Source organism: Myxine glutinosa, chromosome 8 (assembly GCF_964187855.1).
Source record: "Myxine glutinosa chromosome 8, kmMyxGlut1.1, whole genome shotgun sequence".
Taxonomy (NCBI): Eukaryota; Metazoa; Chordata; class Myxini; order Myxiniformes; family Myxinidae; genus Myxine; species Myxine glutinosa.
Window position 1 is genome coordinate 90,922,064 of NC_136268.1, and position 24,540 is coordinate 90,946,603.

General features: G+C 44.6%; 1 protein-coding gene across 1 annotated transcript; it reads right to left on the bottom strand.

Moving 5' to 3' along the window:
* Window positions 1-2,642: 2,642 nt before the first annotated feature.
* LOC137417026 (uncharacterized) lies at window positions 2,643-24,493 on the bottom strand. Its single transcript, XM_068102743.2, has 3 exons — window positions 24,363-24,493; window positions 12,422-12,572; window positions 2,643-6,052 (listed from the first exon to the last, which is right to left on the bottom strand). The coding sequence occupies exon 3, from the start codon at window positions 6,003-6,005 to the stop codon at window positions 4,668-4,670; it is 1,338 nt and encodes a 445-aa protein (XP_067958844.2). The 5' UTR covers window positions 6,006-6,052; window positions 12,422-12,572; window positions 24,363-24,493; the 3' UTR covers window positions 2,643-4,667.
* Window positions 24,494-24,540: the final 47 nt, after the last annotated feature.

Below are 24,540 nucleotides of genomic sequence, written 5' to 3' on the forward strand. Positions count from 1 at the left end.
TTCCATTTGCATCTCCTTGGGTTCGACTCCCAGGTTAAGGCAGAACTTTTTCACATATATATAAAAATATATATATATGTATGTATATACTGTTACGTTCTCCTCCCCAAATCCCGGTCACAGTGTACCTCCGAGCCCCGAGAGGAGTCACAGCAGAAAGATGTGTTCTTCTGTATGTCAAAGATCAATGGTGAAACCACACCAATTGTTACCAAAAAACAAGTATTGTATTAAGATTACACAAGAATAACAGTACAAAAAATAATAGTAATCAATTGTACAACCAATATATATTTCCTATGATGGTACCATCAGTTTCGTACAATGTAACTCACTGTGCTCCAAGTGAGCGAAAAAAGAACATTCCCAATGTCTCTATCCCGGCATCAAGCCAAAGTCGATCCACACTCCGTGATCGTCAGAATGATGTCGTATCGAGACCAGAATCCCGTTGGGTTGACAGTCACACTGCCAAAGATGGGCGAAAGTGTCCTCAAGAGGCGACTGGGAAAACACAGCTTCGGGTATGGTTCAACGGCTCCCAATCAACGAACCGCAAATTAACCTTCGGGAATGGACGTTCAACGGCTCACAGACGGCGAACCGCAAATTCCCACCTCGAAATCCACGTTACACACACACCAGATTAACATCTGGATGGTTGTGAAAATGGTTGAAGCGAGGTGAAGAGCCTGGAGCGATCCGAAATCGGCTTGAGGCAAAATGGCCAACGGCCCGTACTCGAGACATAATGGCACTCAAATGATTCTCTTCGGAATCAACCGCAAAACCTGACACGCAGGTTTATCTGTCACAGCGATAACAACTCTGTCGCAGGCATCCCTTTCCCAGGAAACCCCAAAGTTCGCTAGTGACCCCGTTCGCTAGCATTTGCTCAAAACCTCAACGCAGCTCGGTTTCTTGTCCACCTCACTTGCTCCGCCTCTTTCTCCTCTCCTACCTCTTCGTCCTCGTCCAGTTCCGGTTTCTTTTCAAACATTAACTTTTTTTACCTTTTGAAAATAGTAATCTCTATTTCACTTAAACGACAACAATAATAGTACATGCAACCAAAAATGTTTACAGTGGATGAGAACCACAACAACGGAAGTGACGAATCCGTAACAATATATATATATATATATATATATATATATATATATATATATATATATATATATATATATATATATATATATATATATATATATATATATATAAAATAAAACAGGAGTTAGGCACGCGTCACGTTATGTTGAGACAGACAATGTCCACCCTCCCCAGTGGATGTGTCTAAAAAAACGTCAACCCTTTGCACCTTTATTTAATGCTCTCCCCTCTGGAATCCATCTTGTATGTGCTGTTAAAGCATCTGTCAGGCGCTTAGGCACTAGTTTTTGCGGAGAAGTTGGCTCAATAGCGTAGTGTCGCTGCACACCTGGACCGGTTGCTAATTCATATTTTAACAGGTGGCTGATTGATATTTTAACAGATTCCTGATTGATGAAATTTTCTGATTCGGATTCCCCGCCATCTGGCATGTGTCCGAGATATTACGACACAAAGCAGCCAAAATAAATGTGTCAAATTTTGTCATATTTTGTTCACCCCTAGGTGACTTTCCAACAGCATCTCTTGTGTCAAACTCAAGATATCATACGATGCAGTTGCTAAACCACAATTTGATAATGTATCTTCCATTCATGTCAGCTGGTACATCAGGTAATCTCCATTTCCTCATTAAGACACCATGTATAATGCTAGAACAGCATTCGGTAGTGCGCATACTTCCGCCAGGCTGAACAGTTTATGTTTTGTTTCCCACTGATAGGCCGGATCTGATTTCGGACCTGAACCAACATCTAATCGGCTTGTTGTTGTCACCTGACCAACACGTCCACCAAGTGTATTCATACCTCGTCCATAACTTTTTTTAATGTCATGTTTATATTACTTTTTGCCTGATCTATCAATGCTGAGAATCACTTAAACATTAAATAATTATTGTATCCGAATCCATATTCAGATCTTCACAAATGTCGAATCGATTCTTCCGTGACACACACACACACACACACACACACACACACACACACACACACACACACACACACACACACACACACACACACACACACACACACACACACACACAACCGGTCCACCAAGTTTCGTCGAAATCCATCCATAACTCTGAGATATCGTGTTATGTATCGGTTTTAGCCACATCTCTCAATGGTGAAGAATCACTTGAAAATTTAATAATTCTCGTAACCGAATCCAAATTCAGATCTTCACCAAAATCTAATCATTTCTTCCTTCTCGCATACACTACCACTCTGCCAAATTTCGTCCAAATCCGTCCACAAATGTTTGAGATATCTTGTTCACAAACAGACAAAGCCACAAACAGATAGGGGTGAAAATATAACCTCCATCCACCTTCGCTGGTGGAGGCAATAAAAGGAGCTCGGTCTCGGTGTTCGTCCGTCCGTCCGTACATCCATCCATCCCTGAAGCCGGGTGACTATGTGTCGATTACTTACATACTATTGGAATGTACCTTTCGGCCCTTTAGACTGCTGAAATAATATTTCTGTTGCACACCAATCCTATAAGAAAACATTCGTTATGACAAGAAATGCAGTCACATTAACTCAAGTTTTATTACCGTATAACACATCCACAGCAGATAACACACCACAAAACAAGTATATACGTTACATGTGACCATCATCTCATCAACTAAATAATTAATTTTAAAAAGCACCACAAATAAGTGTCCATTGCCCAACGAAAGTTAATAGTCAGTTCTCGGGTTGAAGGGAAATAGTCAGTTCTCGGAAAGATGAAAAGAGATCATTAATCTGGAGACAGTGTGAGTGCGCCATAACAGACCAGCTTAAACTGTAGAACGCTTGCCATTGATCTGGGGTCATCTTGATTCTTTATATGGGATTGTTTTGCTCTGACAGAGGGCTCGATATTGGAAATGTCAGCCACACGTCGTTTCCCATGGAACTCAACAAACCCTTGTCGGCTTTCCGGTGATAAAATCCATTGTTTAACTTGTCCACCGATGGGGGGTACCACGAGCCTTCACGAAGACTTTCATAATTAATTGTATTGTTTTGTTCATTTTTCTTATATGCCGATCATATAAATGCAGTGTTCCTGGAAGAGCACTGCAAAATCAAACTCCCTTTGGCAGTATTACATATATATATATATAATAAAATAATATATATATATAAAAAATAATTTGGCATGTCTGTCTGTGTGTGTATGTTTGACTTGTATGCACTCCTAAATCGCTGGATGGAATGAGATGAAATTTGGTGGTTGTACTTGTAGTGTGCCTTGGAAGGTTTTGGCCATTAAATATTTTTTGTATTGGTGGGGATTCTGGAGAGGGGGGAGGGGCAACACAAATTATATATGTAAATGTGTACCGTATAGCGCCACTTGGTGGTGGTGGTGGTGGGAAGGGGTATTACAAGTCATATTTTAATATGCCAGTTCTGGGGGAATTAACCTGTCCAAAAGGATTGGTTCTTTGCTAGTATGTATAAAATAATCTACTTACTGTTGTTAAAGCCTTCTTATCATTCGTTATCTGTAGTAAAGGCCTGTGAAGAAGCAACTACACAGTGCGGTGTAAGCAATATTGAATCGTAACTCAGAAATGCTCACATAACAAGTGGTCATAGAAGATTAATTTTTTCATTCAGGAATATTTACCTGTGGTTTGTATATGTGCTAGTACGGGTACATCAATCAACAATAGTCTTGTTCAATTCTATAGCTTATTCAGTTAAAAAAATACTCACTATTGTTAAAAAAAAAACATTTAAAAACCAATGGTTAAGACACTTAAGCAAGCTCACCCAAAGTGTATGGCTGTGTTACAATGATAGCAATTCAAATTATAAAACTTTTGGTGCAGCATATAGCGCACTGTACTTGCATGCTTGGCAAATACAATCTTTACCTGGATGGTATTTGGAGTATTTGGAGGAGGATCCTCCGAGTAGATACCATGGAGCAATCTTGTGACACATTCTATACGCAAGTTATGTCGCTGATGCGTGCACATTAAGGCTGGATGTGCAATGGGTTTTTTAAAATCAAACTGAAGGTTGACAACGGTATGTCAACCTCCATGGTAAGGAAGGTATTGCATACATCTTGGGCATTAGCACTTCATCAGGAAGAGAAGATTTGTCCTATAAGTCTCAAGCGTCCTCTCTTGCTCCGACGAAGGGCCAATGGCCACAATGTCAGCATTACCTGTGCTTCCCAAAACAGTTGGGTTTTATCAACCTTGACAAATGTGCGCTATTGTTCGAATTGTACACCGACTCACACCTACCTACACCAGCTGTATGTACACTTGTGCATCTCTGGTTCAGACACATACCTACACTCGAGATATCTGTTCCACATAATTAGAACACTGCTAGATGCAAGTCTTTTCTGACAGTCAACAATGACCCTAATGATCATATCCTCTGAGGAACTCCAAAAATAAGAAGTTTTATTTCTAAAAGTAATATTATTTGCACGTTTCCTAATAGGTATTTTTTCCCCTAAACAGATCCGTAAGTTCTAAACCACAAGCCACAGTTATCATGTTTGATGAGGCACAGACTCGATGATTCTCCGCATCAGGTCCGTGCTGATTCGGTTGCATATAGATCGCGTCGGGCAGGCAGTCTTTGGCGGATGCAGCGACAAATCCTGCCTCGCAGCTTGCTCATGCGCAGGGCGTAGATGGCCGGGTTCACCGCCGAGTTGACGCACACGAGCAGAGTGCCCACCATGCGCATGGATGACAACCGTGAGCTGTTTGTGAAGGAGCTGTGAAAGGACTGTATGAGCGATGGTGTGAGGCACACGAGAAAGAATACCACAACAATTGTCAACGTGATGGTTGCTTTCCGATACGTTCTGCTCCGGTGCATAGCGCTTTGCTTTTGCATCTGTTTGACCATCACCAACTGGCCATTACTGCACCTTCCCGCGTCACCATTGCGTGCGTCACTCTTCTTGTTTCCCGAGGTATCCTCGGTTTTCAGGTGATTTATGCTCGGTGCGCCAGCGTCGACCACAAGACTGGGTGCCGTCTTATCCGTGTCGACGGAGGACATCTCGAAAGTCGAGGACGTCGAATGCTCTGCATCTTGCTCAACATGGCGCCGGCTCGCGTTCCTACGCCAGCATGACTGAGCATGATTGGCTGCATTCTGTTGCTGGTGCTGACAATGCCGCTGCTGATAGTTGCCTGGCTGCCAGGTTGAACTCGTCGTTGTCGTGGTGGTGCGCCTAGAGACCGTGCTCAAGAGAGCAAAGCAAAACGCTGTGGCAAGAAGGAAAAGTGGCGTGTATCCAATGGTAATGGCTCGGAAGTAGTTCTGAGTGTTAGTCGGGAATACCGTTGATATCTCGCATATGGTTTGTCCTTCGGACCCACGAGACCACAGAATGAATGGTATCACACCGAGGGCGGCCGAGTACAGCCATACTAGCAGAATGGATGCCTTGGCACGCTGTGCATTCATTATCTGCCGGTGTCGGTGGGGAAGCCGGACAGCGATGTACTGGTCGATGCTGATGACGAACGTCTGACCGAGAGACACCACCACGAGAACATTGATGAGGCAGAGCGATAGAGGGCAGTGCCAGAACTGACGGAGCTCGCGCACGTATACAGACGCCAGAGTTAAGATGAACGCAAGTCCCACAAGAAGGTCGGATATGCTCAGGTTGATGACAAAGTAATAGTAAATGTTTCGTTGGCGAATCTCGGTGGTGGCGAAGAGGTAGATGACAGCTGCATTCCCTATGAGAGCAAATGCAGCAAAAACGTGTATGAAGAGAACAAAGACGATCACTTTGTTGGACAATTCCTCTGCAGCCGTGCCATTGAAGCTCGCTGTAAGGATTGAGATGCTGTTGTTGTAGCTGGTATTCAGAACCCACCCGGCTTCAAGAGGTGGAGACATCTTCTTTCGAATGCTGGAGCTTATTCCACTTGGCCGGTCACAGATTTCTATATAAAGGCAAAAATAGGATCCGTCATTGTTCACTGTTGTCCATTCTTTAACTGTTTAACTCACAGTCAATTTTTAAGGGGAATAATGAGACAGCTTATATATCTTTCTGTGTGACATATTGAACTCTCTAACTACAGAGATATAGAACACCTTACCCCATGCAGTTATGAGAAAAAAAAGATATTGGCAGGGTCTCCGAGCAGCAAATTTGATTAGTCGAGATTTTTTTAAAAATTTTTTTGTATACTGAATCGAGGCTCGTGAAAGAGCTAACATTTACTTCACAAACAAATCAACCAGACAAACAAAATATATAAAAAGAGGGAGCGGAAAACAAGATGGGGAGAGAAGGGGAAGCACACAAACACAACATTTGAGAGCAGGGAGATGTGTGGAAGGGAGAGGGCTTGGGGGGAGGAGGCGTGGGAAGGTGGGGGGGGGGGGGGGGGGGGTGGAGGGAGAAGTATAAAACACAAGGACACCAAGGACTTCCAGGACAGAAGTTGGTATTTCAAAAAAGTGGAATTGGGGTGAAATTAGCGGGGGTAGAAAAGATCAAGGTTTTGGATGGGGGAAGATAAGAGATGGTGGTGAACAGCTGTTTTAAAGACCTGGAGGGTGGAGTGGGATTGAAGAGAGTGAGGGAGTTTGTTCCAGAGGCGGGAGAAAAGAGGCATGAAGGAGTGAAGGTGAGCAGAGAGTCTTGATTTTGGCAGTTTGACCATAAGAGGGTTGCAGGCAGATCTTGTGCGACCTGTAGGAATATTTGCAGGACAGAGCCCAGAGAGAGCTGGGGGGGCAAGGCCAGAGAGGAGTCAGTAGAAGATGGAAAGACCACCAACCTGCCTGCGGTGAGTGAGTGAGAGGCCCTTGGAGTTAGCTTCATCGCGGGAGATTCCAATGATTCTGAGTGCTTTGGTTTCAACAGCGTGAAGACGAGCTAGGTGTGAGGCAGGAGCACCAGCCCAGAGGGGAGAACAGTATTCCATTGAGCTGCGGATGAAAGCCTTGTATGTGGTGAGGACCTCAGGTGTGCCAAGGAAGAACTTCGCACTACGGAGGATGCCCAGTCGGCGACTGGCTTTGGAGGCCAGATTTGAAATGTGGTTTTCCCAGGAAAGATCATGGCAGATAGTGAGACCCAAAAGCTTGAGTGACAGAACTTCTTGGAGAGGATTATTCAGAAAGTGGATGGGAGGGTTGTCCAGTCGGTCTTTTCGGAGAGACATCGTAAGAGTGTGAGATTTGTCAGCATTGAAAGACATGTTCCACTTGTTTGCCCAGTCTGTGATTTTGTCCAGGTCTGCAGAGAGTGAGGAGGCAGCAGACTGCCGATCTGAGGGATGAAGAATGGATGATGATGTAAATGTAAAATTGATGATGTTGATGTAAAATGTAAAAATGTAAAGATAATGTAAAATGCTGTAATATTTTGTCCAAGTACCGCTAAACTAAAGGTTTGCGTGAAAGTGCCAAAAAAGGCTATTTGGGTTCTACATTGTTAAAGTTTATAATTAAATTGAAATAAAGTAAATATGTTAAAGATGTGGAATTTCTTTTTCGGAAATTTACCGCCATTGATGCAGCGTCTTTTACACCAGCTTATTTAACAAGTTACATTAGTTGTTCGTTCCTGTTGTTTGTGTCCTTTTTCCATCGCTAAAAAAAAAGTTTTCCTGTTTGGAATCTTACTATAATTCACCAAATGACCATCTGTCTGTTCGAAGGTACCGCAAAAACGGCTGAACCGATCGCAACGATGTTTTGGGTGGATATTCCTGGGACCCCTTGGAGTAAAATGGGCTATATTGTTTTTCCAATTTTTTTCCCAATTTTACAGTTTTTCCAAACACGATGGAATAATATTTACCGATATGAACAGTGATGTAGCTTTTATTGAAATTCTACAAATACTGTTTAGATTTTGATGAGAATTACGAACCTGCCCCGAATGCGGAAGTGGACAGATTACACAATGCGCGGGATTGATAATATCCCAATACAACCGTCATTCAATCGTAATGTTAAATCGTTAAACGTTAATCATGTTAATCGTTTTGTTAAAGTATCAATGGATGATTGCAATTGAGTGAATACAAGTATGATTTTGAATTCGTAATTGTATTCACCCACCCGTACGGAACTTCACATCAGGATTTAAATATTTGTTTTTGTTTATGTCACGAATGTTGTTAAAAGTTTATTATATTAATGTATATTTGTGATTGGAGTTATGCTGTTTGGAATGAAAAAAGAGATATCAAGTTCAAGTGAATGACAAAATGCAGTGACGGTTTTACGTTTTAAACGTGATATTCGCGGATCGCCATATGCAGATTCGCCATTGACTGGGAATTGGAACACACGTACCTGTTTGTTTGCGAACGGGTACGTTTTTCATGGACGTCCTTCACGAACTTGCTGTCCATGTCTGACGTGCGACTGAAGGTGCTACAGGAATGTAGAATTTATTGGTTTCATGCTTTAGCATTCGCCGTGTCTGCATTGTCTGTTTGCTTATGGCCCCCCACCCGTGCGTAGCACGGGTACATCACTAGTTCTTTTCAATTTTGTTTGCCTGCCAGACAAGCCAACAGCAAAAAAAAAAATCTCACTCTTCTGTGCATGGGCAGAGCCAAAGTACAAGTACCGCTAAACCACAGGTTCATTTTTCAAGTCATGTTCAAAACATAACGTTAAATTAAAATTAATTTTTTCCCCGATCATAAACTGACGTTTTGAGACAAACAGATAAAGTGAACCAATTGCTTAACCCTCAATGTTCGCTTTGTGTGACAATGGTAATTATGCATAATAATGCCCAATTAAACATTAATTGCTCTGGAATCACAATGATAGTTCAGGCACGCCACTTGCAAAGTACAGTACTCTGCTCCACCGCAGGAGTGTGGCTTTGCTTTCAGCACGCCACGTGGGACGTCTCGACCCCCTGCTCAGGTGGCATTACAAGTGAGAATGAAAAAGTCATGTTAATGAATTAGTGACCTACATATGGTAAGATATATCAGAGAAAATGCTTGCAAGAGTGGAACACCTCCTTTTCAGCACAGGTTAGGGTTAGCGTTAGGGTTAGGGTGGTTTCATCCCAGTCGGAGATATAGATGTAAGTGAAATAGAGATGGAAGTGAAACGAAAGCATTTCATTGTCATTTAATGTCTGCAAAAGAAAGGCGCTTGTAGGAAAAGAGGTCTGGCTAGATTGTCCGGTGAGGATGCCATGCAGAAATTTTGGGGGTTTTTTTTGTAGAAATACAAGGCTCATGGAGAAGTGTATCTGCACTGTTGTCTGAATTACACTAAAAAAACATTAGGAAGCAATGGACAAATCAAGAGTATATGAGAATCACAGCATCATGAGTTTGGTGATGAGTCTGGAGGATAAAGCCGACCAAACTTACTTTCAGTGATCGATTTCCTGTAATACGAGCATTGTCAGGATGAGCCCTTGAGCCACACAATCTGCGACATCAACATCAGCCGGTAATGTCCATGAAGGTGAAAGAGTTCATCAGGTGGGATTGCCATTCAAACATTGACAAGATTGGTTCAGCATTGGTCTGCAGCCATATTTTAGACCACACACTGTTTTGTAGTAAGGTTTGTGTAGGCTGGGATACAAAATGTCCAACGTCATTGCCTGTGTCCGTGCACCATTATGACACTGAAATGATGAAGCGCGTCAAATGGTGACGTCCATCATCTCAATAACCGACGAAGAAATTCTTCTGGGATTACCAAGGCCTCACACCTATATGGATTCCTCATGCATCCCCAGCCAATCACCTTTGTCCATTATCTTCAGACCATGCAGAAGGTTGCTGAAGTCACAAGGAAGAAGAGTTATGCAATTTCTGCTATGTCCATTTGCAACCAGATGGCACAGATTGCATTCATTCTGCATCTAAGTTTTCGGGCAGTATGGATGTATAACCGCTCTTCACTTAGGGGTATGGCCCTGACCTTGCACCGTTCAGGACTTCACGACTTTACGACCTTTACGAGTTTACAGAACACAATTTAGAAGTGGTGTTTGCAGTAAAAAAAGAAAAGAAAAAGAAAGGTTATTGGTGAAGCCTCACTCGTTTTCACAACTGGCTTTAAGTCATACGAGTGGGAAAGAGCTGATAGGATAGCCTTATTTTTTTTTTGTATACAAGATCGAGGCTCGTGTAAGAGCTAACATCAATCACAAAAAAATACAACCGGACAAACAAAACATACAATAAAGGGAGCGGGAGACAAGATGGGGAGAGAGAGGGAAGCACACAAGTACAACAGCAGAGAACAGGGAAATCGGGAGATCTGTGGGAAGGAGAGGGCCTGGGGGGAGGAGGCATGGGAAGGCGTGGGGTGTGGGTGGGAGAAGTATAAAACACATGGACACTGCTAGGACTTCCAGGAAGGAAGTTGGTATTTCAAAAAAAGTGGATCTGGGGTGAATTAACGGGGGTAGACGAGATCATGGTTTTGGATGGGGGAAGATAAGAGATGGTGGTGAACAGCTGTTTTAAAGACCTGGAGGGAGGAGTGAGGGAGTTTGTTCCAGAGGCAGGAGAAAAGAGGAATAAAAGAGTGAAGGTGAGCAGAGAGTCTTGATTTTGGCAGTTTCACCAGAAGAGGGTTGCTGGCAGATCTTGTGCGACCTGTAGGAATATTTGCGGGACAGAGCCCAGAGAGAGCTGGGGGAGCTAGGCCGGAGAGGAGTCGGTAGAAGACAGAAAGACCATCAACCTGCCTGCGGTGAGTGAGTATTGAGTGAAAGGCCCTCGGAGTTAGCTTCATCGCAGGAGATTCCATTGATTCTGAAAGCTTTGGTAAAAAGGCCTAGAGATACGCACACTCACCTCTAAGCTGCCTTGTCTGGGTTTGAATTCAGACCCACCTATAATATAAACTGTCATCCCGTTGTTTCACAGGTAGGGTGATTCAATGTGTGTGCCGTCTTATCAGCTGGGGGTCTCATCTGCTAGCATTCGTTGGTGGATCATGGACGTTAAATATCCATGATATCCATGATCCATGATAATGGTGTCCTCCGCGAAGAGTGGAAAAGGTATCGCCGGCACCCTGAACAAATTAGAAATTCCTCTCCTGACCTACAGAGGGCACTGCATCAGCGGCACTGCCGCGCCCTCAGCCAGTGATGCTGCTCCGCAGCTTTGTGCTGCATATTAAAGAATAAGAAGTGGGAATCGTGCCGAGGTTGATGGAGACCATGTGAAAAAATAACATTGTGCTCTAATATCTATGCCATGAGAGATGTTTGGCTGTCTGTCTGTCGCTATTTTTCTCAGAGATGGCCGAACAGATCTTCGTCAAACTTTCAGAGGTTCATGAGTGAGCGCCTGGGAGTATTTTAGGCAATAACCTTTTTTTTTGAAAATTTGAAGAAAACAAAAACTGGATTAAAAAATTTGCTCTATAGTGCCTAAGCCTTTCTAGTTATGTGAAAGGTAATATTAAATGATCCCCAAGCCCATTATTTAGTGGGTGTAAGGAAGTATTTAGGTACCCACAAAAATATAACAAGATGAAAATTCGATTTCTTCAAAATACTAACAGGATTAGAGCATCACCGAGCTACACCATGCACTCGTTCGTACTCGTGCTACAAAATGACGTCCCCCAAAAAGTGCACTCGCGTCCGAGGACAAAAAATTAATTGGACATAATTCACTGTTCAAATATGTCATGGACAAGACCACATGATCTGTCTGGAATGGGCACAGTAATGTCGGACTTCAAAAGTGCCATTCCGGTATCATGCCAGGAGGGGGCGCTGCATCTTATTCATCTTTCTGATGGGGACTTAAAGCTCGTTTTCCCGTCAACATTTGTGTTGTGCATGTTAGCCACGCTCACCGTATCTATACAAAGGCGGAGGGAGTTGTGTGCTGCTGTTCCCCTGCACAAACTGCCTGAATGGGGTTAGCTGTATAATTAGTTCGGGCATGCGGTCTGTTCATTTCAAATTACAAGTTTAATGAGGACTGCGGGCAGTCTGTTGAATTACAAATTAGAGGAACTCACTGGTACAGGGAAATGAAATGATCGGCCAAATTTCCTTTATCTGTACCTCGATTAGTTTGCAATTTAATTTTGTACATCAGTGTGGTGTAACGGTAAGAGTAAAGACTGGCATTCTTTGCCCACGTCATGGGGTTCAAATGGGACTGCACATTAGCAGTTTTATACAATTAGCTTATCATGGAAACAAATCCACAAACTCCGATTAGGCAAATCACCATGTCATTATGAGATCGATCATCAATTAAAATAAACAATTGGTTCATTAATACCTTTCAGGGAGGGACGACAGGTGTGCGCACAGGTAGCACACTTACCTTTAGCTGTTCAGTCCGACTATACACTGTTACATTGGTGCTGATCGCAGGTAGGGGTCATTGCCTCACAAAGTGGACTCCGATGCGGACACCTCGATGGTTGTCCCGTCTACCAGCACTAGTTGGTGGACGGTAAAAATCCCAGGGTATCCTTTGACGAGGAGCACAAAGAGTAAGCAAATTATCGCCGGAACTTTAATAATTTACACATTTCAATCAAACGTCAGGCCTGGCCAACCGGTTCGTGAAATACTTTTATCCAAATGTACCCCTCTACGAGCTGGCGACCCAAACTTAGTGCAGGGAAATAGCATAAGTAGGAGAGTAGGAGAATGGAAAACGGGGGTGGGAGTTCCACCTTAGTGCCAGCCCTCACACTTGCCAGTTTGCTTTTAAGTGCCCTTTAGTCTAACCTGGCCATACTCGGCAGTGAAGTAGTTAGAGAATCCACTCTGAGTCTGGCAGGTCGGTGGTTCAAAACCGTGACCGAGTCATACAAATTACCTTTTTAACAAAGTGCTACGTGCTGCTTCCTTGCTTGGCACTCAACATTTAAAAGTGTGGAGCATGGACAAGCAACGCTGGGTAGACAATTTGGCAAACCACCCACGATATCCCTTTTCAAAAATGCTTCAACATCACCAACACTCTGTAAAGAGTCTGATACATCAAAATCAAGTCAAACCTGAAATAATCACAACACTGCTGCCGAAAATCGGTGTTACCTGCACACACCGAATGGGATAGTGCAACGGACATTGGTTTCAATATGGTGAACAGAACATGGAAATATGGTGACAATACCATGGGTGACTTAGCGGTAAGTACTGTGAACATAGCATGTGAATATGGTGACCATATGATGGGTGAATTCGCTGTAAATATGGTGAATATAGCATGTGAATATGGTGAACATAGCATGTGAATATGGTGAACATAGCATGTGAATATGGTGAACATAGCATATGAATATGGTGAACATAGCATGTGAATATGGTGAACATAGCATGTGAATATGGTGAACATAGCATATGATTATGGTGAACATAGCATATGAATATGGTGAATATAGCATGTGAATATGGTGAACATAGCATGTGAATATGGTGAACATAGCATGTGAATATGGTGAACATAGCATATGAATATGGTGAACATAGCATGTGAATATGGTGAACATAGCATGTGAATATGGTGAACATAGCATATGATTATGGTGAACATAGCATGTGAATATGGTGAATATAGCATGTGAATATGGTGAATATAGCATGTGAATATGGTGAATATAGCATGTGAATATGGTGAACAAAGCATATGAATATGGTGAATATAGCATGTGAATATGGTGAATATAGCATGTGAATATGGTGAATATAGCTTGTGAATATGGTGAATATAGCATGTGAATATGGTGAACATAGCATGTGAATATGGTGAACATAGCATATGAATATGGTGAATATAGCATGTGAATATGGTGAATATAGCATGTGAATATGGTGAATATAGCATGTGAATATGGTGAATATAGCATGTGAATATGGTGAACAAAGCATATGAATATGGTGAATATAGCATGTGAATATGGTGAATATAGCATGTGAATATGGTGAACATAGCATGTGAATATGGTGAACATAGCATATGAATATGGTGAACATAGCATATGAATATGGTGAATATAGCATGTGAATATGGTGAATATAGCATGTGAATATGGTGAATATAGCATATGAATATGGTGAATATAGCATGTGAATATGGTGAACATAGCATGTGAATATGGTGAACAAAGCATATGAATATGGTGAATATAGCATGTGAATATGGTGAATATAGCATGTGAATATGGTGAATATAGCTTGTGAATATGGTGAATATAGCATGTGAATATGGTGAATATAGCATGTGAATATGGTGAACAAAGCATATGAATATGGTGAATATAGCATGTGAATATGGTGAATATAGCATGTGAATATGGTGAATATAGCTTGTGAATATGGTGAATATAGCATATGAATATGGTGAATATAGCATGTGAATATGGTGAATATAGCATGTGAATATGGTGAATATAGCATATGAATATGGTGAACATAGCATGTGAATATGGTGAACAAAGCATATGAATATGGTGAATATAGCATGTGAATATGGTGAATATAGCTTGTGAATATGGTGAATATAGCAAGTGAATATGGTGACCATATGATGGGTGACTTCGCTCTAAATATGGTGAATATAGCATGTGAATATGGTGAACATAGCAAGTGAATATGGTGACCATATGATGGGTGACTTCGCAGTAAATATGGTGAATATAGCATGTGAATATGGTGAACATATCATGTGAATATGGTGACCATAGTGTTGCGGTTGTGCCATAAAGGCAAACCCCCTATAGTCAATTGCACGACAACATGTAGCCTGCTTTAGTCAGTTATTTTCTATTGAATGTACAGATTAGCCCTTTCCCATTGTGTAGTAATGAAAACCAATATGCGTTGAAGTTAGGCAGGATGTCAAGCCTTCGTGTCGCTGGGAGAAGCCATAACACCAGATGTGCAGAAAGGCGTGGCCAAAAGCACGGCCCACGTGACCAATGGCGAGCCGGGAAGCCGTCGCCATGATGCGACAAGCCTCAGCCAATGGGAGGCTGTGGAACATTTTGAGGGGCATGGGCAGATCTGGTAAAAGCCCACACGGATCGCAATTTCACTCTCTTTTGCCTGGGATTTCGCCACGTCGACGACCTCCTGCTCTGTTCTCTTTTTGCCTTGTGGACGACATGATTCTCTTGCTTTTTGAGACTTCACGGAGGACACACCTGGATTCTCTTGCTTTCGGGACTTCGCAAGGACACACCTGAGCTCTTGCCCTTTTCGCCACGCCCACGACGAGACCTTGCTTGCCTTTTCGTTTCTTCCACGAGACGTGTTTGGCCTTTGTTCGACGCCCGACACCCATCGCGTCTGCGCCGATCTTTTGCGCCATCCGGCTGACCCGCAAGCGTTGGCAATTTCTACATGACTCACCTGCGCTGAAGTTCATCTACCTGTGCTGAGTTTGTCTGTGCCAACTTCGAGGCGGCGGTTCGTCCTGTGGACCTGATGTCATCGAACTGCGAGCCGCTCACACCAGACCCCGTGGCCAATTGCGAGGAATCCCAGTACATACATCGGTATGCCCTTTAACCAGTGTTATTCCCTGAGTGTGTGTGTCAGAGAGTGAAGGCGCCAGTGGGGTTTATTATGATAGGTAAGCATTGTTAAGGTGTATCTTCGTCTCTGTTTCTCTGTGCCTTCTGAATAAAAGGCTGTACATTTGATTCCTTTCCAACCTGTTTGGTACGTCCTTTCACCAATTGGCCTAGCATCATCCGAGACCGAATTTGGCTAGACTCAGGTCCATAAATCTCGTGGGGGTAACGCCACTTTCCACACCGTGCAAAACCACTCGGCATCCAGAAGGTGTGGGAAAGTGAGGGTTCGATCGCCGTTTTCGGTGACGTGTGCACCTTAAATTTGGAACCCTCCCAGCCCCTCATAAATCGGTTGCACTGCAACAAATTGTTGTCAGGAGTGGGGATTTGACCCTACCATAACAAATTGGTGTCAGGAGTGGGATTCGTACCTCGGTCATATCTCAACAAATTGGTGTCCGGGAGTGGAATGAATATGGCATTCCTTCTTTCACCTCCTCCAGCTTCTGTTTTACCTCTATTTCCCGTTGCGCCCCCGAAATCTCCTGCTCCAACTCTACCTTCGTCGGTTCCTCTACCTCCTGCGTCCTCTACCTACGTTCACGTACTGCGAAATTACGAGCGAGTGGAAATTTAGTTTAAAACAAATTTAAAACAAAATTAAAATTAAAATCGGATGATGTCAGGCCAAGACGTGCAGGTTCCGGTGGGTATAGAGAATGTAGAGAATGAAGGTGAATTAATGGCCCAGGACACAAAGGAACAGATTGACCTTGGAGTTAATCATGGCACGGCAGGGAGTGGAGACAATGGCCGCGCTTCGCGCGCAGGGCCGGCCGCGGAGGCCGAGCCTCTTCACCCTAACCTAACCTATGTGGGGTTAGACATGCAGTTATTCTTGACACAAATGTTAGCGAGCATGCAAGAGTGGAGTCGAGATCGAATGAAAAAAATGAGAGAAGAGTGGAGCTGGGGAATGGATAAAATGAGTACTCGAATGGACACCATGAGGGATGAAATACAAGAATCAAGGTGCGACATGAAAAGGATGGGGGAGGAGATTGGGCATAAGAGGGGCAAGGAGGTCGCGGGTGTGTGTGACGAGGTAAAGCGGAGTGAGATGAGCATCCAGCGAGGGCGGAAGGACAGCACGGCCAAACTGACTGTGGGAATGGAAGTATTGACGCGGGAGGTAGAGGAACCGACGAAGGTAGAGTTGGAGCAGGAGAAATTCCGTGGCACAACGGGAAATAGAGGTAAAACAGAAGCTGGAGGAGGTGAAAGAAGGAATAATTGAAATTGAAAAGACAGAAGGAGAGATGGAGAATGAATTAGGGAAGGAATTGATGGAATGTGTGCGAGAGTAGTGCTCGGACCGTGATGAAATGCCTGTTAATCAAATAGAAAGATTGCAGGTTCTTGAAGAGGACCGGGAGAAGGTGAGTCCCGAGGTGAGTAGTGATAATCGGGAATGTGTTTGGTGCGAGCGGGTGCTCGGCGAGCTTGGGAGAAAGGCCAGACCCGGGGGTTCGTGAGGGGCGCATTGTGAGGGTAACGAATGAGACGGAGTGTGTGGAGAAAGTGTGCACACCGGTGTGTGTGATTACGGAGTGTGTGGAGAAAGTGTGCGCACCGGTGTGTGTGATTACGGAGTGTGTGGAGAAAGTGTGCGCACCGGTGTGTGCGATTACGGAGTGTGTGGAGAGAGTGTGCGCACTGGTGTGTGCGATTACGGAGTGTGTCGAGAGAGTGTGCACACCGGTGTGTGCGATTACAGAGTGTGTGGAGAGAGTGTGCACACCGGTGTGTGCGATTATGGAGTGTGTGTGGAGAGAGTGTGTGCACCGGAGTGTGCAAGTATGAAATGGAGTGCGAGAAATGATGCGGCTCAGGCATCGACACCGACCGGGGTAGTGCCGAGTGAGACGAGTAGAGCACGCGAGCCCCCCGACGAGTGGTGCACCTTGGGGACCAGAGGGAATCGGTGCGGCGTTGGTCTCGCAAGGACCGGCGTGCGGGATTCGTACCTCTGGCACCCGCACGGTATTGTTGGCTCTGTACTGCGGCAAGGGCGATCGGCGGGTTTTGAGGGGTAATTTGAATTGTCGAAGGCACGCATCTTACCGGGTGAGGTGCTCTAACTGGGGCCGGTTGGGTCATCGTGCATGGGACCGCAGGGCCCCACGTAGGGATGGACCCCGGCACCTGGGCCCACCAATTCCACCCCCCCCCCCTCGGATCGTCAATGCCGGCCGGATAACAACCCATACAGGCGACCAACCAGCCGCATGGATCGCTCGGCCCTTCGAGGCCGAGCCGCAACAAGGTACCTCCACGGGGGGGGGGGGGGGCTCATAGTTTAGAGGACTGGGGGAAGTATGCACCCCCCACGTGGGGGTATGGTGGTGAGACCATTCCCCACGAAACGGGGCCCAATAGCACTAGTTTAAGGGGATAGCATCGTTAGGCCCATGGACGGGCCAGCAATGGTTGCTCCATGGGGGCACCGAAGCACAAGCTGAGGGAGGGCTAGGATAATGATTAGGGATCTAGAGAGACCTTCGGGACAAATATTTAAGTCGTGACAATGAACAGTAGTGGGGACCTAGAGAGTTTAGCTGGTTGTTAACGAAGGGTGTGCATCGTGTAAAGGGACGACGCGGAAGCACGAGTGATAGGGGAAATCATTTTGATAGATGATGCTGCCTAAGTGTGAATTGAATTGAGTAGTGGTGTGGAAATAGTGGTGTGCAAATATTTGATATGGAATAAATGGTGTGGAATGCATGGTGCGAAGGATTGAATGGGGGGAGTGGAACCCATTCACGAAGGCCCGGGTGGGTAGTTTAAAGTTAGATAGAGGGTACAGGCAAATTACCTGGATATTGACACCTGTAGTGCTGATTGTGGAAATAGTTTTTTTTTTTTGTAAGGTCCAGGAGGCAGTGGAATGGCTGGGCGTGTGGCTTAGTTAGTAGAAATAGTTATTTGGGGCACTCCGTCACTGGGAGCTCGTCGGCCAGGTAAGGCTGCAGGTAGGCCAGTTAGGTTAGAGTGAGTGGGGCCCGAGGATCCAGGGAAAGGACCCGGGTTGCTCAATGCCAAGGTGGGCATCAGGGGGTAAGCGCCAGGGCGGGCCTTCCCCAGGTAGGTTAGAGTGAGGAGCAGGCAAGCTCGGGAGGCAGCTCCATTGAACGGAGGGGTGCAGGTAGGTATACCTGCTGGTAGAGCCACATGACCCAGCCCCGAAATTGTGCGAGGGCATAGGTTGAAAAATGGTGGGTTTCAACCCAAAATTCAGGAGGGCACCTCAGCGTGGGCAATGGGAATTCGGGTTCTTAGAACCACATAGTTTAATGAAGGCCGATTGGCATGGTACAAACCCGGGGAGATTAAAATGTGTAATAATGTTAGTGTAGTTAGAATTTGGTGAAGACCCCTTCGCACCATCCACAGCCATCCACAAGGGGATGGATTTCGCACCACGGGACTCAATGTTTGATTGGTAAGATGCATCACGACGTGAGTACGAAACATTGTGCTCATTCCACCTTTCCTTCCTGGGAGAACCTGGGGGGATTTGGGGACGAATTTGGAATAAAAAGGGGAAATGTGAGACAAGACGTAGAGACGAATTGTAAATACAACGAGGGCTAGGGTAGTGTAGTTAATGGTGGGAGGCACGAACGGGTAGGGCCAGGCTCGACTTCACTCTGCCGGCGTTCCTCTCACCCGCTTGTCATACCTGTGTTTTGCATGTGCCACCGTGTCTTTTCCTGTTTTGCTCGTTGCGTCTTCTCTTCCTGCCCGATCCAGGACCATCAAGAGGACTTACCTTGCCGTCGCAGCATCTTGCTGCCATCAACACTCACATCCATCCACTCATCACCTTATGGACCACTTGGTCTCTGACCATACCCATCTCCATGGTTACACCTCTTGGCTGCCTCATCATCTTGCTGCATATGGACCACCTGTTGGGTGGCATTGACGCCACACATGGATCACCTGTTGGGTGGCACTGACACCACACATTTGGACCACGTTTCGTGTGGCCCCGCTCAAGAAATAAAAAGAGTGATCCATGTGTGCAATTATGAAGAATTAGATGGCCCTGATTTTGAAATGGCCTGTATGCTGGTCAGGGCCAGCCGGTTTTGTTAGCCCACCAACCAAGGCAAAAAACAAGAAGATGACTCCAGCATCAAATTCTCCTCGTTTTATTCCTCAAGTCCAGGTCCTGGGTCATAGTTTATGTAGAATATATTGTGTTTAGTGTAAAATGTAAAAATGTTGCCCACCGGTTAAGTGTTTAGTTTCAAAATTCCGGCAATACGTGAACAGTACAAGGTTGTGGGTGTGGATCTGTTAGGTAGTTTCTCAACGCATTAGGAGGGACATATTTAGTTTAAAAATGTACATTTAAATGTAAAAAAAAAAAAAAAAAAAAAAAAAAAATGTCACACACTGAGATTAGAGTTTAAAATGTTAGGGGAATCACATCTACATGTCGCACTAAAAGTAATGTTTAAAAGAATGCCAGTTCACCCCAGCCGCTCCATGTGGATGACTCGGGTCGAGTCTTGGTGAGAGAAGGGGGTAGTGTTGCGGTTGTGCTATGAAGGCAAACCCCCTATAGTCAATAATTGCACGACAACATGTAGCCTGCTTTAGTCAGTTATTTTCTATTGAATGTACAGATTAGCCCTTTCCCATTGTGTAGGAATCAAAACTAATATGCGTTGAAGTTAGGCAGGATGTCAAACCTTCGTGTCGCTGGGAGAAGCCATAACACCAGATGTGCAGAAAGGCGTGGCCAAAAGCACAGCCCACGTGACCAATGGCGAGCCGGGAACCCGTCGCCATGATGCGACAAGCCTCAGCCAATGGGAGGCTGTGGAACATTTTGAGGGGCGTGTGCGGATCTGGTAAAAGCCCACGCGGATCACAATTTCACTCTCTTTTGCCTGGGATTTTGCCATGTCGACGACCTCCTGCTCTGTTCTCTTTTTGCCTCATGGACGACATGATTCTCTTGCTTTTTGGGACTTCATACCTTGATTCTCTTGCTTTCAGGACGTCACGGAGGACACACCTGGGTTCTCTTGCTTTTTGGACTTCGCGAGGACACACCTGAGCTCTTGCCCTTTTCGCCACGCCCACGACGAGACCTCGCTTGCCTTTTCGTTTCTTCCACGACACATGTTTGGCCTTTATCCGACGCCCGACACCCATCGCGTCTGTGCCAATCTTTTGCGCCATCCGGCTGACCCGCAAGCGTTGGCAATTTCTACACGACTCACCTGCGCTGAAGTTCATCTACCTGTGCTGAGTTCGTCCATGCCAACTTCGAGGCGGCGGTTCGTCCTGCGGACCTGACGTCATCGAACTGCGAGCCGCGCACACCAGACCCCGTGGCCAATTGCGAGGAATCCCAGTATGTACATCGGTAGGCCCTTTAACCAGTGTTATTCCCTGAGTGTGTATGTCAGAGAGTGAAGGCGCCAGTGGGGTTTATTATGATAGGTAAGCATTGTTAAGGTGTATCTTCGTCTGTTTCTCTGTGCCTACTGAATAAAAGGCTGTACATTTGATTCCTTTCGAACCTGTTCGGTACGTCCTTTCACCAATTGGCCCAGCATCATCCGAGACCGAATTTGGCGAGACTCAGGTCCATAAATCTCGTGGGGGTAACACTGCTTTCCACACCGTGCAAACCCGCTCGTCATCCAGAAGGTGTGGGAAAGTGAGGGTTCGATCGCCGTCATCGGTGACGTGTGCACCTTAAATTTGGAACCCTCCCGGTCCCTCGTAAATCGGTCGCACCGCAACAAATTTTTGTCAGGTGTGGGGATTTGATCCTACCGTAACAATATGATGTGTGACTTCGCTGTAAATATGGTGAACATAGCATATGAATATGGTGAATATAGCATGTGATTATGGTGAACATAGCATGTGAATATGGTGAACATAGCATGTGAATATCGTGAATATAGCATGTGAATGTGGTGAACGTGGCATGTGAATATGGTGAACATAGCATGTGAATATGGTGAATATAGCATGTGAATATGGTGAATATAGCAATTATAGCATGTGAATATGGTGAACATAGCATGTGAATAGGCTGACCAAAGCATGTGAATATGGTGAAAATAGCATGTGAATATGGTGAATATAGCATGTGAATATGGTGAACATAGCATGTGAATATGGTGAATATAGCATGTGAATATGGTGAATATAGCATGTGAATATGGTGAATATAGCATGTGAATATGGTGAACATATCATGTGAATATGGTGAACATAGCATGTAAATATGGTGAACATAGCATGTGCATATGGTGAATATAGCTTGTGAATATGGTGAACATAGCATGTGAATATGGTGAACATAGCATGTGAATATGGTGACCATATGATGGGTGATTTCGCAGTAAATATGGCGAACCGAGCATGTGAATATTGTGAATATAGTGAGCATATTATATATGTGACTTCGCTGTAAATATGGTGACTGTATGATTGATGGCAGCGATCAAATGCTGTACGTTTTGTAAGTTTCAACGATATCAAAGAATCATTTATTTTGAACATTGCGTTTTCAATTATTTTTTTTTTATTTAATCAATATTTCATTTAATATGTTTAATATTCGATTAAGATTGTTGTTTTTATTATTACCATTATTCTCACATCTGGATTAGAAAACAAATTCTTTATCTTTAACTCCTGTCGAGCTTGATAATAATATTATAATATATTTGTCATCGACCTTTTTGTACAATTGATGTATGATGAAGCATGATGACTTCTATGTGGTGATACAACATATGACGAAGTATCCATTACGCCTGACACATCATCGAGCGAGCGTTATACTGGATGATCAAAAAATCATTTTAAACACACACCGGTGACCTTTCCCTCAGTCCCTTAGCAGGATGATTGAATTATTGTCCCATTAAGTCTCATACGGTGAACGATAATCCTCGAAGGGCTTGTTCTTTGTGACTTGTACAAACGATGTGACCGAGCAAGCAGTGTGTCACGATCAAAACACAATAGTATGGTCTATATCCCATATCCTTCCCAGGGTGCCAGAGATATTCTCCTAGGTGAAAGACCGTTAAGATACAATGGAATCTGGAACGTCCACTCGGAAAAAAAAAATCAATGCTGGTAGCTGGGTCTGCAGCTTAACATCCATCAGAGGGAGGACGCACTGAGGGAGGCAACGCCCTGCCTGTGAAACCCCAATGCGACAGTTTACAGTGGGTCGAATCTGGAATCAAATCCCAGCTAGACATCCAAGGGGTATGTTACCTCTGAGCTCGTCTGTCGAGCCCACAATGCATAACACAATAGGATTAAAGTGAGGGCTGCACTGGGGACGAGAACAAAGAGTGAGCCCGCCACCCATAAAAGGAACCCTGAAACCGCCCTCTGACCAACGTATTCAAGATAGTCCATGAAAAGTCAACTAAGTCAACTAAATACACAGTTATATATTATCATTGGTAACAAATATTTGTATATAATTGGTAACAACTTGTGGAGCGGCCCTCGTATTTCCCTATTTTAAGCCGCAAGTATGTGTCATAAAGGCAACAAAGGCATCCAGCACAGCCAAAGTAAATGTTTAGGGGACTCAGACGCCAGTTGCCATAGCATTATTTAAACGAGACACTCTAGGTTTCTTCACTCATATTTATACTCCCATTCAGTTCCCGATCCCTGCCTCTCTCTCTTCCGTTCGTTCTTCCTCCTGCTCCATTAACTGACACTATTAATCCCAGTCCTCCTGGATTCGTCGAGCCGGCATTGCGGCTCCTCTTCCTCCTGTAATAAAGCATTGACCCCTCCCCGCCAACGTTGCCATGGTGATCGTGTTGCTCTGTACCTGCTTCACAGTTCAGGCATCCACCCGCCATACCAGTCGCACAGGAGAAGAACCATCCCTACCATACCAGTCGCACAGGAGAAGAACCATCCCTACCATACCAGTTGCACAGGACAAGGGCTATGCCTGCCATACCAGTTGCACAGGACAAGGGCTATGCCTGCCATACCAGTTGCACACGACAAGGGCTACGCCTGCCATACCAGTTGCACAGGACAAGGGCTACGCCTGCCATACCAGTTGCACAGGACAAAGGCTATGCCTGCCATACCAGTTGCACAGGACAAGGGCTATGCCTGCCATACCAGTTGCACAGGACAAGGGCTATGCCTGCCATACCAGTTGCACAGGACAAGGGCTATGCCTGCCATACCAGTTGCACAACACAAAGACCGTGTCCGCCGTAACCTGACTGACGCACAACATTGCAATATGTATGCGGAGAGTAAGAGTACCGACATGCACGAGTCCGAATAAACACCTCATCAGCACCTTATTTCCTTTATCCAACTCCATTTAAAATTACCCACTTACGAAGGACAAAAATGGTCTTCAATTTCGTCGTCTATGTGCGGCCCTCAAATGTCACGACTCCGTTGTTAATGTCGATTGCATTCACAATTATTGTCTCTGCAGAATTCCGATGATACGAGCACAGAGAAAACACTGAAACAAGTCCATGACATTTTAACTGATCAAGTGAAATGTTTTACTCTTCCTGTTTGTGGAGACCACACATTTTGAAGTTTTTTAAATTCAGTTAAAAGTGGCAAAAAGGATCTCCTCCAAATTAATGAGGTCATTTTTCTGACATATCAACTCACCGATCTGGAGGTTCGACCAAAAACAGCCCAGTGATGAGGTCTTCTCGCACCGGCACGTGGTATTCTCCCTTCACTCTTCGCCGTCAAAGAAAATCTGAAACGCCAAACCTGGAAATTCACCACGATGCACCTATCCGCGCAGCGCTGTGAAATGATTGCGTCGTCGAACCGTCCGGGC

Coding starts and splice junctions, on each gene's coding strand:
- LOC137417026 (XM_068102743.2), bottom strand. CDS start 6,005: ATGTCTCCACCTCTTGAAGCCGGGTGGGTTCTGAATACCAGCTACAAC.